The sequence below is a fragment of the Coffea arabica genome, chromosome 2e (assembly GCF_036785885.1).
Source record: "Coffea arabica cultivar ET-39 chromosome 2e, Coffea Arabica ET-39 HiFi, whole genome shotgun sequence".
NCBI classification, from domain to species: domain Eukaryota; kingdom Viridiplantae; phylum Streptophyta; class Magnoliopsida; order Gentianales; family Rubiaceae; genus Coffea; species Coffea arabica.
The window spans coordinates 76,104,084-76,120,873 of record NC_092313.1 but is presented as its reverse complement, the minus strand read 5'-3'; the positions used below and the strand labels follow the sequence as shown (position 1 = coordinate 76,120,873).

The 16,790-nt window shown below is 34.2% G+C and overlaps 1 protein-coding gene across 1 annotated transcript; it reads left to right on the top strand.

Annotated features, from left to right (window-relative positions):
• The first annotated feature begins 7,339 nt into the window (after positions 1-7,339).
• Positions 7,340-8,690, top strand: LOC113729514 (transcription factor TRY). The gene is made up of 3 exons (XM_027253804.2): positions 7,340-7,394; positions 7,771-7,858; positions 8,378-8,690. Exons 1-3 carry the CDS (start codon positions 7,340-7,342, stop codon positions 8,520-8,522), a joined length of 288 nt encoding a protein of 95 aa, XP_027109605.1. The 3' UTR covers positions 8,523-8,690.
• Positions 8,691-16,790: the final 8,100 nt, after the last annotated feature.

The following is a 16,790-nucleotide window of genomic DNA, read 5'->3' as shown; positions in this document are numbered from 1 at the left end:
TGTCCTTTATTTCGCCCTACTTACCATCTTCGAGCACGATACTCCTCTAGTGTATACATCTAGACATTTTTTTTAGCTATAGACTTGGAAAAGGGTAAAACATTTGCACATCAGCTTTGTTTCTCCTTTGAATGCTATTAGCTGATTTTCTATCCTCAACGTGTGTAATTTGTCACACAGACAAATGGGGCAGAGGCAAGCCCGCGAAAACTCCCCATGGAGTAAAGAGCCTTAGCAAGCATCTTTCCTATAAGCCTAAACAAACATTAAAGTGGGTGTGAACATGAGAATCAATTTTTTTCCCCTTTTAAAATACCACTCGTGTCCGCATTTCTTTGAAGGTTGCCTTGCTACCTTTTTTGAACAGATATTCTTGGATTGCTAAGGTCTTCTTGTGTGCGAGCAGAAATTGGGGTAAGCAATGGCTTGTATCTGTTTTAGCTGGGAGTCGGCGTTTTGATTTTTGTTTCACATTTTGGCCCTTTCTCTTGTTTAAATTGGGGCGAAGAGCATCAATAAATTCACAATCTCGGACGCAGCTCACCGATGAGATGATGAACTATTATGTTTCTAAGTTTGCCTCGTCTTCCAATCTCTGACAAAGAGCATCAGTCAATTCACTTTTGGGTTAATTTCATTTTGTCCCTCCAAATTATACATGAAATTCTACTTTAATTCTTGAATTTTAAAATGGGACACTTAAATTTCTAAACTATAGAATGTGTTCCAATTAAGCAAAATCAATGATGGAATTCAAAAAATTAATGGTGTATTAGGAGTGTGAAGAACACACTCCATTAATGTGTGATTGTGTAACTATATAAACCAAAAGAATAGGGGCATAAGATGATTTTACCTTTTTTTAATTCCTTCTTCTTTGTCCTTCCATTTTTCTTTTTTTTTTTTTGTCCTTATTCTTCGTCTTCCCCATCCTTCCCAGTCGCATCCCCACCTCTACCACCCCAGCTTCCACCGCTGTCACTCTCTAACCTCTCCCCTTCCAACCCCCGCCACCCCACTATTTCCAATCCCTTTTCCGCCCCCGCATTTTGCTGGTCACCAAAACCCATCACCATTAATCCATTCTTAATATTGACTCTCCCCTCTTTTTGATAATGGCTGATCTCTGTCCGCTTTAGCCATCATCGAATTTCCTACTTTTCTATGTTTCTTTTCAATATCAAAGATTCCAGGGATAAAACATGCATCAAGAAGTTAAAAAAAATTTCAACTTGAAGCTTGAAATTTGTTTTTGGATCTGTTGGTATGGGATCTTCCATGGAGGTTACAGTGGCCTTGAAGGTTTTATTGAGTGAAAGAATACTGAAAGAAAAGGCAAGAAACTTATTGGATAGCAATTCCCATATTTTTTCCCCCTTTACTAAAGCATACTAACCTTCTGTATTTGAATCCAATTGTGATATCAATTTCGAAATCTCAACCAAGTACACCTTCAATTTGTTTTCATCTTTTAGACAATTTAGTTCACATCCCCAATTTTGTAGTCTAAATTATGCATTCTACTTGAAATTTTCTTTTTTGGCCTGACGATTTTGGGCGATGAGCATAAAGATGACCTAGAGGCCTTTTCCAATCCTTTGTAGTTTCTTTTCCCCAATTTTCTTGGGGAAGAGACTGAGCGGGCCGATTTTGGGAGCTAGTGAACTCGCTGCTCCAACTTCGCCGCCAGTAATCCAAACGAACACTTGCACCACTTGGATCGGGTCAAACTTCGGCAGCAGTTCAGATCCAATGAAGAAGCTACTGCTGTTGGTGATAATGCTACTTAGGGAAGAAAAAATTGGAGAGTCAATGACAACTATAGGGGGAAAGGATAGGAGGTTGCCTATTGCATCAATTGGTTGGGTTCTTTTCAGTGAACTCCATCCTTTTTTTCTTGATATTGGCCGGAAAAGTTGAGAAAAGGGCATGATGAAAGAAGAAGAAAAGGAAAAAACAAAAAAAAAAAGAATGATGAAGAAGGAAAAGACCAAAAAAAAAAGGAAATTACTTTTATGTCCCTTTTTTGGTTTATAACACTTACAAAAGATGAAATTACTTTTATGTCCCTATTTTTTTGGTTTGTAACACTTGCACAATCATGCTACAAGAAGGTGCTGTTCACACTCTTAATACACCATCAATTTTTTTTATCCCGTTACCGAATTTACTTAACTGGAACACATCTTATAGTTTAGGGACTTAAGTGTTTCATTATAAAATTCAGAGACTGAAGTGAAATTTGACTTATAGTTTTTTGAGGGGACAAAATGAAATTAACTCAAACACTTTCGGTATCACAAGTGTTACATGTTGCATCATACGGTAGGGTAATCCTAACCCGTGTAGTTTGGTCCAGAATGGCAAGGGTCCGGAGATAAGTACATCGCAAGCACCAGCCGAAAAGTAGGCTTCATTGGTCCCTTTTTTTTCGTTTTTCCCTCTGTCCTCATTTTTTTGCTTCCTACTGGAAACTTGAAAGTAGGTGCCCATGTGCGTGTACACATGGGCCCATGTGTGTATATATATACACACACACGTATATATACACGTATGTGTGTATGTGATGATGATGATGGTATCAGCTTGAGCATTTTTATTTTTTCTTCAATCGTCATCTCTACTCCTACTCCTATTCTATCCTAATCTAATTAGGGGGAGATCCAACTGGATCTATGGGAGACCGATGGAGACAGAACCACCACCGGATCACCCGTCTGAATTTTTTTAAGAACCACAAATATGACAAATTGATGGGAGGTAAAGTTTGAATATGGCTTGGTGGTGGCCACTTGCCTAAGGCTAATGGTTGTATCAGCTTGAGCATGGAGGTTCGTTTTTCCATCGAGCCAGTACGGGTGATATGTCATCTTCTAACAAATGGAATAAGTACGAGTGATATGTCATCTTGGCTACACTTAATGGTACGAATAACAATTCTTTCGGTGAGAATGCTCTTCTACATCTAAATTATTTATAAGAGGTAAATAGAGCGTAAACACTAACTTATATATTGTGAATGGAAGCAAATTTTGATTTAAATAAGAATTAATCCTATATATACTTATAGCATATACAGATATATATATATATATATTGGCAATATGAATGGATGTTATATGTATAAGAATTGAAGTTGAAATTCATATTGAGATAATAACATATATTCATGTTCGTGAGTGCATATAAAATTAATTTAATAAATAAACCTTCTCTTCCCTACTCTTTCCAAAAATCAAGAATGCGGCACACCAAGCTGCTCTTGGCATTATCCCTCGCAGTCAAGAATCAGGACCGCACCCTCCCACCCCCCCTAGTAGGGAGACTGTGGGCCCCCCTCCCCCCACCCACAAAGCCACCTTGCACCTTTGATTTTTATTTTTTTTTGTCAGCAAAAATACATTTGTATAACCTACTCTATCATAATCTAGAGGGAGCTTAAGGAGGCTGTAATAAGGGCTAGTGGGTATACAGATCCAATTAGATCAAGAGAGTGCTATGACACAACCCTTAAATTTTTTTTACTACTGATGAGGTTTGAACTCTCACCAACAATCCAAGGAGGAACTTAAGTCCCTCCCTGGTGGTCACTGAGCCATTGGCCTAGTGGTTACCCGGCACCTTTGATTTTCTGGCTACTTGCGTAGTAGCCTGAAATTGGAATGTGTCTTATGCAGCTCTGTCAGTCATTCGGTAGGAATAGTTTACGGAAAATTCAATCTGATACAATATGCTAGTAAATTATGACGTTGACTTGTATTTTGTCGTTACAAGGTACTATGTCCTGAACTCGCATATACGTGTCATTGATCGACGATTTTTCCAGGTGAGCTTGCATCCATCTTTTTGAACAAAATTTGTCAAGAATTGAAATGCAAATGAAGAACAACGTTTCAAAAAGATAACTGTGCTTTAAAAAAAAAAAGAAGAAGAAGTTTCAAAGTCCCTGATTATTAATAATATGATCCTCCTCCTCCTCCTATAGTTCTATCACGTTCTTGTACTACAAACTAAGACAATAAAATGGCAAATTTGAAATATTTGGAATGAGATTATATTCTCTCTTCTAAAATGAGTTTTTAATATTATTTTGAAATGAGTTGCACGTGTTATAAAAAAATTAAACTAAGAGAGCTATAAAAACACTTAGATCCTATATGATAATCCAATTCAGCATTTAAATTTAATGGATTCAGATCTTAATATGTTCCGATGCGTTTGATAACTAAAAATTGAATATCTAAATTAATTAAACGGCATTAGATTTTTTTAGATAAAACTTGCTCTCGAAATAAGTGATAAACTATTCACTTATCACTGAATGTCATGTACACTCAAATGTATTAAATTTAATACTTAACAATTTAATAGCTTATGGATTCAAATTTCATATTTCAGTTTTCATACTTCAAATTTATCAAATGCACCCTTAAATAATAGTGCCAAACTGAACTAAGTTGGGCTAAGATAGCTCGACTTGGATGGATATGACCTACATAAAAGAATGAACTACCAACACATATAAGTCAAGTCCCAAGAATCACTCCGATGATTAAATCAGTTTTTGAAATTAGAGAGTTCTCAGAAATGAGTAATTAGAGAAGGTCCAGTGTCTTACGGAATGACTCTTATAGTTTCTAAATTCAAGGTTCGAATTCTGAATCTGACAGTTGAGGGTTGAAAAAGTACAAAGAGGGGTAGGAGCTATTCAAAAAAAAGAGTAATTAGAAAAAGGTATCAATATAGTAAAGGTCTTGTTCATGAATAGCTTTTGTGATGTATACATGATATTTATAGTGATTAATATAGTAATAATATTCGTACAATGTAGTAATTAATTACTTTTTATTTAGTAATTAATATAGTAATAATATTTGTACAATGTAGAAGGCTCGAGTAGAAGTGTTCATGGACCAAGTAACCAGTCTCCTTATAATTTCGTAGATACTAATAGCAAAAATTTTATTCCATATTCTAAAGTTATGGAATAGGATCAGGGACATAGAGTTATCCAACACTGAGATTAAAAATGAAAAAATATAATTAAATTAACATTGAAAACAATACAAACATATCCAAATTAGAAAAATATGAAAATTAAACTCTATGCCGTTTTATTTATTATCAGTGTGAGATATTCAAAATCAAGGTTGAAATTTTTTTCAATTTTTATGGCAGTTTCTTTTTTTTTTTTTTTGGTTTTCTTTGTCTTTGATTTCATATGTAACATATATAATGTCACCTTAGTTGCTATTTTAAAGTTATAGTAATTAAAGAAACTAAGAATTGGTTTATTATAAGAAATTTGGTTAAAAGAAAACTTAATACTTTTATGATTGTTATTCAAAAATAATTTTAATCATATGGTAATATAGATACTAATAATATGCTTTTATAAGGAAATTAATTGTATACAACAAAAGAAAGGAACAACATAATAGTAAAGCGCATGAGTTAGTGGCGATGAATGAACGGTTTGGAAATGGTAGAAGGGAGTTAGGATTAATGAGTGAAGTTCAAAATTTGTGGAAAAAATGATAGATGTATAATGGGTCTCCTAACTGAATTTAGTATCATATAACTAATAATTATAGATACAAGAATTAGTCATTGTAACCAACTCTATACATATGCAGGTAAGTTCGGATAATTGCAGTTTTTTTAAATTAAACATCATATCCTAATTGTTTAAATAAGTTCTATTAGTCTAATAAATTTTAAAACTGTGGATTGGTTACCAGCTACCATAAAATAACCATTATCCTAATTAAAAAGATCGCACATCCAACGAGATTTTTTCAGCCAACCACACACACACACACACGCACGTATATAAAGGAACCAATGAGGTGGATAATAGTCATGAGGGTTTGAGTTTCCGTAAATTTTGAGAGCCATATCAATTTATGTTGGGATAATTTCAGAAACCTCCTCTGAGGTTTCTAACAAATTCACTAGTCTTTCTTGAAATTTACAATATTACATAAATCTCCCTCGAGGTTAAGATTTTGATAATAAAATTAGTCCAAAAAATAACATTAAAATGTACTTTAAAAAGAGAAACGAAACTTTTATTTTATAAATACCCTTTATGCATGTATATAAATTGTAGTAGTAAAATAATTAAAAATTAGAAACAATAAGTATACACATTTCACCGCTCAAAAAGTTCACATTTAATAAATTAAACAACATAAATAAGCAACAAAACTATACTAATGATCACAAGATTAAAAAAAACAGATTAGTCATCTCTTTTGACATAATGTTTTGTTATGATTCTTGTGATTTTGAACATCAAAATTTGAATTTTACCTTTCTTTTCCCTCTTTCCTCCATTAGATATATATTCAAAAAAATTTACCTAATGGAGGAAGGAGGAAGAAAAAGGCAAAATTAGAAAATTTTTCTGTTCAAAATCACAAGAATCATAGCAAACATCATATGAAAAAAGATGATTAGTCTGTTTTGCTAGATCTTGTAATCATTAATGCAGTTTTGTTATTTATTTGTATTGTCTAATTTATTAAATATGAATTTTTTGAAAGATGAAATATGCGTATTAATTATTTTTATTTTTTTACTAATACAACTTATATACACGCATAAGGAGTAGTTATTGAATAAAAGTTTAATCTCTCTTCTTAAAACATTTTTTAATGTTATTTTTTCTAATTGGACTAATTTTGTTATCAAACTTTAGAGGAGACTAGTGAAATTGATATAATCAGCGAGTGGCTCGATTGGTTTGGATCCCAAGCATTTGTCTGTCCGTTTGATAATGCCATCCCTTATCGTGCCCCCGCTGCGGACGATGCTGTCTGTGACTTGGGACGCCTTACGGGTCCCATGTTGTGTCTTGACATATATGAATACCCTGCACGTATGTATATACGTATACAACCAATTAGAAATTAAGGGCTTGGAGTTGGAGGTAGCCTTTATGAATTCTGTCGGTATATTGCTATGCATTTATTAAATTTTTTTCCTTAGATAAAGTAAAATTTTGAGTGATTTTGATTCCGGTTATTCTCACGGATCAAAGCACGTCTCTAAAATCATAGGTCCAGGTCTATGCCTTCAAAACTATTAATTTACTTGAAGAGATATTTACATATTATTTATCAACACAACTCCCACATCATATGATCCTATAAAAAAGAAGTGATCCGCTCCTGTGAATTGAACCAACTATGCACATTTGATCTCCCGCGCTTGCTAGTTAGTAAACTGCCGCAACTTAACCCAAGGGAAAAAAAAAAAAAGCCTCTCGTGCTTCAAAGTCCGCATCAGGCATCCACACATCTTCTTTCTTGATATTCTCTCTTAGTTCTCGACAATGGATGATGGTCGGGCAAAGCAGCGGAAAATCGTCAAATCTTGCTCGTACGAAGGTTGGTCCGAATTCCAATTTTAACCACTTTGGTTATGCTCTGTAACCACTGGGCCATTGGCTCAGTGGCCACCACCTAGTTGGTGGGGTTTGCCTCTCACCAAAAATGTCACATTTAGGTGGCTTATTTCCAAAAAAATTCAGGCGGGTGTGCTGTGTACCCGTCTGGTCCGGTGGTGGTTCAGTCCCTTCCGGATTTATCTCTGTACCTCCTTAGGTCTGCCCCTTCCCCTTAGTATAGGATAGATTAGGTTTATCGTTTCCGAAAAAAAAAAAAGGTTATGCTCTGTCAATTCAAGTTTTCATTCCCTACTTTTCTTCATCATTTTTTTTGGTCCATTTTTATATAAGACCGGTAATTTGGTACTTTAACACAGAGGTGAGCAGTATTGCGTGGGACTTCATCAACATGACTGAACAGGAAGAAGACCTCATCTACAGAATGCACAAGCTGGTCGGAGACAGGTAACCAACTCAACAAAATTTGCTATACTATTATATTCACTTAAACATTAATGGCCTGCACTAGGTTGTTTGTCGAACATATTTTAGAACAATAATATTTAACGTGCATTACATGAATTTTTTTTCCCCGTAGTAATCTCCAATTTCTTCAATAATCTGTTATGTCTTGACGATATACATGTTGAATGTGGAGAAAGAAAGTATCAGAGCAGTATATGCGTTGTGAACAAGTCCATGCTGTGGCAAAACAAGTACAATTTGGACTGGCAACAAATTTTGTACCATTTTTCCTTCCTTTCTTTCCTTTTTCTGGAAAAACCCCCTATTCGTGAGGGGTTAAACGTGGAGGCGGAAAAAAAAAAAAAAAAAACTTTGACCCTGTGTGGTGGATAATACACTGTACTTGCTGAACTTTTCTTAGGTGGGTATCATTTTCCAGCCTGAATTTTTTTTCCCTTGCCTTCAATTCTGATTACTCCTTTAGTTTAGAGGGAAGATGGTTGAGAATTAATATTGCAGGTGGGCATTGATAGCTGGGAGAATTCCAGGCCGTAAACCTGAGGAAATAGAGAGATTTTGGTTGATGAAACACTCTGAAGGTTTTGCAAACAAACAACGAGAGGAGCCAAAAGACCATTCCAAAATTATCAGTTCATCAGTTTGATGTTGGGATTTATTTGGCCTTTTGTTCAATTAGATAATGCTCCAGTGTGATGTATGAAGTAGGGGAGTGTTGGGACTCTCCAATCTTAATTCAGCGTGGGTTACCTTGAGTTACATATTCAAGGTTGAACTAGATTTTCTAATTCACGTTTCTGTTGTGTGTTTGGATTGCAATATTTTCGAATAAAAAATTCAAATTTTATTTTATTTGCAGCGTACATATAATTTCTAACCATCTTTTTATCTCACATATATCACATCATAAAAAGTATTACAGTAATTATTTCAAATAACCTCCCATCCAAACATACCACTATTTTTAAAACAAATATGGTATAGTTTGGGCATATTGATTTTGCCTTGGGAAATGCTTTTAGAGTACGTTTATGATGAAATTATATTATAATGATGTGATGTATGTGAGGTTAAAATAAAATAATTTAAAAACGTGTCAAGAAAATATTCAAAAAACTTTTTTTCCGAAAAAATTCGCAATTTAAACCGCCTCTATTTTCCCTACGATTGAGATGAACCATCAATGATAGTTTGTTCAATTAAACAGATTTTGAAACATCACACAAGGTCAAAAGTTGTTGGAATCTAGGCAGCTCATCCAAACTAGGGGTGTTCGCGAGCTACTCGCGAGTAGCTTGGTCAACGACTTGGGTATAAGTTAAAAATCCCCGGCTCGAGGCTCGTCGAGCTACTCGTCGAGCCGGGGTTATTTAAATAATATATTTATAATTTAAATAATATATATATATTATAATTATAAAATGACCATTATGGGTATAAGTTATATGGAATTTACAAAATACCCTTCGTTATCGAGCCTATCGAGTCGAGTTTCGAGCTACTCGCGAGTACATCGAGTCGAGTTTCGAGTATCAATTTTTTTACTCGATCGAGCTCGAGCCGAGCTCGAGCCTATGGATATATGAGTCGAGTCGAGCTCGAGTATAGCACTACTCGAGCTCGACTCGACTCGATTAAACTGTCGTACACTCAAGTCACTTTCACTAATTAGTAATTATTACTTAGGGATAATTGCACTGAGCTCCCCTGTGGTTTGAAAAATTACACTGACCTCCCCTGAGGTTACTAATCTTTTGCAAATTTAGTCCAAACGATTAAAATATTATTTTAGGAACTGAAATTAGAATTTTGTACCAGATTTGCCCTTTGTGCTACATATCCAATGAATGACAAAGTACTATAAATCAATTAACAATTAATAAACTTTAAGGAGTATAATTTCATGGTTCTCGTCAAGTGTAAAAGTGGGCCTAGTTCTTAGATACCAGTGGAGAAGGTCATGACCTGAACGCTAATTTATCCTTTAGGCGTTGTACGCTGGCTACCCAGTCTGAATATTTGATCCAACCGAAGCCCAGTGGGCTTTACGTTTTCTTTTTGGAAGAATACTATTATATGTTGGAGAAAAGAAAATCTGTCAATTATTATCTCTCCTCTAAGACTTCAATGCCGAAAATTGTGAATTAGTCTAACTTTTTTTTTTCTTTTTGGTTTTAAATAAAAGAAGAAGAAAACTACGGTTAAATTTGGAAGTTTGTTTTCCTCAGAAAAGAAAAACAAAAGACAATTTCAGAAGATTTTTAAAAGTTGAAGGGCGGTTAACTGAAATAACTGCAGGAAGTTCAATTGGAACATTAATTACTCTGGCAAGGCACGGGCAAAAAGCCATTTGTACAAAAAGCCACTTGAAGCTGAAGATTGAGCTGGATTTAAAGGAACTTTAAGCAAGGGCGGTTAACTCTGTAATTGCAGAGTATTTGTTGGCTAACGTTGTTGTTAATGCATTTCTGGCATCCCCTACCCTGTGTACAGGGTTTGTCATTAATAAAAAAAAAAAAAAAAAAGTTACTGCATTTGAATCAGTAATAGAGATCATTTTGGAATTTGGAGGGATGGTAATTGGTATGTGTTCTTTTGACTGGGAAGACTTGAAAATTGCGATGTCGATGTCGGATAGGACAAGCCTCAAAATCACGTTTCACTGAAAAATGAATCTATAAACGAAAAATTGGATTTGAGGATTGGCATTGACCAAGTCCTGCACTGCACCCACACCCATTACAACACAACGCGGTTTGGTTTAATATGAGATGATGTACGAGTTTTGATTTTGAGATGATTTTCGTTACATGTCCTCAAAACACACCCAAAAACTCAAAAAATAAAAAATTAATGACGACCATTTTGCTAGTACTTTTTTTTTAAAATAATTTTTTTTTTTTTTTGCTGGTCTTAGGTAAAAGAAAACAAAAATTAATGATGACTTGGTCATGCGTCCATGGCATCTGTACCAATAGCTTAGTATTGCCACTTTTAATTGCCACATACGACGAAATGTTAATACCACTGACCTTTTCATCCAATTAATAATCAACCAGAGATCATCATGCTGATAAAAAAAAAAAAGGTCACTTGCTTATCAAATCACACTTGGTCCTAATTTGATTTCCAATGATCTATAGATGGCAAATGACATTAATTAGTTTCCCATATTATATATGTAAGATTATAAATAGGGTGATATGCAGATGGCAAATATCGGATTCATAACATTTAATTTCGCGTATTAATATAAATAGGGGTTCAAGCATTGTTTTTTTAGAAACATAAAATTAATTAGAAAAAGCATATGACTGTAAGGGAATGTGATAATTATTAAGAGGGTTTTTCTAACGAGAGCACCCGTTAACATTCACCTAACTTACCATACATATACACATACTAATAAGTACTGAATTATTATCATCCTTTACATTGATATACTTTCCCTATTTAGTCTTGCTCATCCTCTCTTGTATTTATATACTTTTTTCTAATTAATTCTATATTTCCAAAAAATATAACACCTGAAATGAAATATATCGAGTGTCGTATAGGCACCTGTTAGGCAGACCGAATTATTGTTATGTGCATTCACATAACATATTGTGTGTTTGAGTGTAACGTAGGTGCGTCAACGAGTGTTTTATTAAGCACTACTAACTTGTTAGAAAAATCCTTATACTAGTATAATATTAATATTTGGACCAATTGGCTGGTTGGTTGCTAAATAAATGTTGATGCTGTTCTAATTATTCTTTCTGCTGAACTGACATCTGGATCCAGTTCATAGAAGAGTTTCATTAATTAGCTACTCTTTTTTACTCCGTCTGTCGAAAAAGAATTTCAAAGTAATTAAGAATGCCATTACGCTCAGCAGCGGGGCACTGATCACAATCTAAAGTATGTATCCAATCTACGTACGTTCGTTTTGGAGCACCAGAGGAGTCTTAGCACGTGTGAAAGGTTGATAAACCGTGTGAAACGGACAGAGAATACGATGAAGATTCAAAGTAAATGATGAAGAATTTGGATTGATGTCCCAAACCCAAATTTTGACCGGGTAAAATACTGAGGGGGGGATGTGCATTGTACACCGCAGACCTTCAATTCAAGCTTTCAGGCGAGAAAGGCACAGTAGTAGGACTCTTAAAAATGTCCCACACGTTTAACGCTCTCACATAAAGCCAAGGGTGGCCGGCCTCCTTTTGCATCTAGAAGCGAAATGGCACAGGTATTGGCTCTTTTTTTGGACGTGAACTTCACATTCACTTCGATGCTTCGCTTTCCTCAGCATAGCAGGGCTTTTTCTTGGAAGTTAGGAGGGAAATAGTCCAAATCATGCATGCTTGCTTTATTATTATTGTTATCCAAGATCTCTTGGGTATATTTGGCTGATTATTTTTCTCCCTGCTTATTGTCTAGAAACAATAATTAGTTTGAAACTCATTTCTGGGGACTTGCTCTCTCTCTCTCTCCAATTTCTCTCTACTTCTTTTCCTCTTCACCAATAAAGTCTCTCCTAAAGATTTTTTCACAAAGACTTCTTCCAAGTGTTCAGGTTTTTTTATCGTCCTAAGAGTTCCTAGTGAGATTTTTGTGTTGCTTTTTCTTATTTTGTTGTTAGATTTAAATTTATTTTAGATCTGATCGTTATATTTGGAATTTGTTTGGATCTTGGGTCTATGTTGATAGATTTTTAGAGTTTAAAACCGTTGATTAGCAGATCTGGCAATTTCAACATGCACAGAAAGGAACTATAGAGATTTATGTTAGAAAACAATCTTGAATTTTCTTGTATCTTCTAGGGTCTATTCATAAATTTTCACATCCATTATATCTATTAAATTGCAAATCAGTTATTTTTTAGTGTACATTTAACCTACCATTAGAGTAGCGACATAAATCAAACACACTCAATAAAACAAAAAAAAAAAAAAACAAATTGTCATGAATAAGAAGACTTGTACAATACTACAACTATAGACATGTTGAAAAATGATGGAGGACAAGAATCTTGATCACTCAAATTTCCACTTTTCTGTCTAGCAGATAAGATGAGCTCACAAGTCCCTTCCAGTTTCACTCACCAACCAAAATATGCCAAATTACAGTTTAAAAATAAAACATCGCTGTGAGCTAAGAAGTGATGCCACTCCATTCATCACGTGATGACGTTGCCATCCATCCATTCTTGGTTAATTTCTTTTTCTTTTTTTTTGAGAAAATCATTTTATATGTTCTCTCAACCAGTAGTAAAGCAGAGAAAAAGCCACAGCCAATCAATTAAACCCCCTGTATCATCGAGTCCCGGATACGCAAATTGCCCCTCACAAATTGATAAAAGCACAAAATTTTTAACATTTGAGCTTCAAGCCGGTGGGTGCACATCCTAGAATATTTGAGACTGAGAAGAAGAGATTTTTGGACTACAGTTGAAAGACCAGCGTCAAAATAGAAATTTGTTTGGATAGGAGTTTATTTGGATGATTTATTTGAGAGTCTACGGTTGCCGATTGCGAGCCTACTAGCATCAACTGGCCTTCTCTATTTTAATATTTGCAATTGCGAGCCTACAGGTGTCCCTTCTCAAGGGACAATGGCCAACGTTCTTTTTTTCTTTTTTTTTTTTTTAAAAAAAAAAATTAAATGAAAAGGGCTAACCTTTTTGCTATCCTTGCTCGCTGGATGACTTTTTGTCCCTGGGAAAAAAGTTTGGGGGGTGGCGTTGTTTATCCAAATTTGGGGGCGTTCGTTAATCAGCGAACCAACCAGACAAAAAAGAATCCCTTTTTTGAATTTCGATGCCTTCTTTGATTCATGCATTCGGTTGTTGTGGTCATAATTGATGGAACATGATATAGGATGCATAATCCGAGTGGAAGTTTGAAACCTCGAATAGGAATTAGGAGTATGGTCGTAATAATAATTAAATTAGCACAATCGTTGTCAGCCGTGTGGAATCATTTGTTTGGCCTTTTCTTCATTGTTTTATTCTGGCTCTTAGCTTTAGGAGGCATCCGCGTAAGCAAGGGGGTGATTGTTTGTTGGGATAATTTCGGAATGGTTTCTGACTAATTCACTTTTAAGTCCTCTTAAAGTTTAAAAAATTACATTTACCTCTCTTGATTTGATATTTTGGTAATCGAATCTTAAAATAGGGTCAAAAATTTAATAAATATCCTAAAATGTCCTTATCTTATAAAGTTTATCTTGTTCTCCTAAACAATTGTAAAGTAATTTAGCATAATTATATATATATAAATGTAAAAAAAAAAAGGTTTCAAGTTTTTCATGTCATTATTTGTTATTTGATAATTAACTATAAAAATAAATCTTTTGTTATAATAAACTATTTTTTTTATAGTGCTTTATTGGAGACATTGATTCTTTTTTAAGATATATAAAGAAGTGCTATCTTTTTTTTTTAACTTTATGGACTTTTTTTTTGTAATAAAAGTTTATGGACTAGTTTAGTGATGGAACTATCATAGTTTGGTAGTGATTTTGGGTCATTTATTTTTAATTATAATACAAAAAAAGAGCTACTAAAAAGTTGGATGTTATTAAAAGTTATCAAAGAAAAAATGTTACTAGTTTAACGTTTAATCTATATAGATATCGTGGATAACATTGATAGTTCTTATATACTTCTAATGAAATATTAGAGAAATGAATAAGGAAAAAAAAGGAAGAAAAATTATAAAATTCATTCTTTGTATAAACATGGCAACAAAGGAGTTTTATTAAAATATTATCAAGGGAGGTAGTGTAATTTTTGAAACCATAAAGGAGCCAAGTGAAATTATGAGAAACCTCAAGGGAGGTTTCTCAAATTATCCGTTGTTTGTTTGGTGACGCCACCTGTTATACGTCATTGCATGATGAAAACAATTAACTAATGAAAATAATAATAATAAAAAATTGGGGCATCAACGCGGAAGCGAGTGAGAAGATTCTCGGATCTCTCGTCATCTTTTCCTTGGCCTGCACTCCTCGCTGTAGCCTCCCCTGTCCACCCACCCCCCCCCCCCCCTCCCGCGGCGGGCTCCCTGTCTTAAACTTTCATCTTTGACTTTCAACTTTTTTGAATGCCATCTCCTTTTTCTAGTTTTCTTCACAACTGGATTGAAAATTTCTATTACTCACCTGTGGTGCATTCCAAGATTTTCTTCATTTCCTTGAAATTTCCCTATTGGATATTGGACGTGAGGAGATATCAAAAAAGGGAAACATATATTATTATTATTGAAAGCGATTCGCGGCCCCCCGGTTTCTATGTGGCCCGTTTGAATTGGTCAGCAATTAAATTTTGGATCTATTTGTGTACTTAAATCCTCCTCTCAACGTGATTGGTAAAAAGTATATACACCGCGTTCTCAGTCAATTTTCAAGGATTGCCAAATTATCCCAAACAATATTTCGCTTGCATCATAAAAAAATTTTTCAATTCACATTTTTATATTTCATACTACTTTTTATTTCATATACATCACATTACAAAAAGTACTACAGTAATTATTCCAAATAATATTTCAAATAATACTCTATTCAAACACACTAACATTTTTTGGTTATTAACTATACTTCAAATGTTGGCTAAATTGCTTCCAAAGTATATGGGATGTTGTCATAATTTCCAAAACTAGAGAGAAAATCTATCTAACGAGAGGCTGTCCTCCTTGCATATATTTAGTACTCCCTTCATCCCGTTGGAAGTATTTACTTTGTATTTTGAGATGTTTCCAAATATTTGTCATGTTAAAAAAGTCAAAACACTTTTTAGTTTCTCCCTTTAATCATATATATGCTACCATTTAAATTTAAATTTTGAATTTGTGGGATTAAAATTGGAAAGTGAAGTATAAACAACACAATCAAAACCACTATTTTAAAAGGTTAAATTCATGAAACATGATAAAATAATTGGGATGGAGGGAGTAGTATACAACTATGAAAGTTTACGATAGGTAGGGTAGAAAAGACATTTCGTTTGATGGTAGAATCCTATGATGACAAGGTTCATCCTAAGAATAGAGATAGCAATAATGTATATAATGATAGACTAGTTTACGGTTAATAGATTAATTAACTACATATACTTAATTTTTTTTTTATTGTACGCGGCGATGTTAGTTGTATTCACCCAAATTCTAATGGCGATAATCGGTCTCTCTCCCAAATCCAAGTTGATTAGATAGAGGAATGTGATTGTGATTTGTGTGAATGGAGGGAAGATCTTCCAATCATTTTAGACTTTAGATGCTGCCCTTATTATAAGTGCAAATAGAACATGATTCGATAGATGTTATTGACACTCTCATTTTTGTTAATCACATTCTTACTATTATTTTAATGATATATAATTTTTATTTATTAGATTATATGATAAAACAAATGGTGGAAGTACAAATAACAATTTTTTTTTATGATGAGAGAAATATTTCATTGCAGACTGAGTATGAAAACAAAATTGCTGATATTGCTAAAGCAAAATATGCTAACATTCCAAACCTATACCCTTGATGCATTGATGATTTGTACAATTAATATCGAGAAAATGTTTTATATGTGAATTTAAGATGAAAATGTATGAATTTCCTCCTCACGTAAAATGCAAGAGTTACTAGTTAAGTACAATATGGACCGCCTAACATATTCTATGCAAGTTTTACGGGAATTCACCCTAGGATTTCACTTCAAACAATCAAACGTGTACTGCCTAAATGCCTATCAATTTTTGTTCTTTAACCCCCCCAACCCACCCCCCAACCCGTTTAGCTGCCAGAGCAACTATATACGAGAAAATTTCAAGCTTCCTTCCCCTCAGTCAAGCACCACCCCCTTTCCCACTACTTTTCTTCTTCTTTATATCTCCTCTTTTCCCAGCACTTTACGCCACTAAATAGACCAC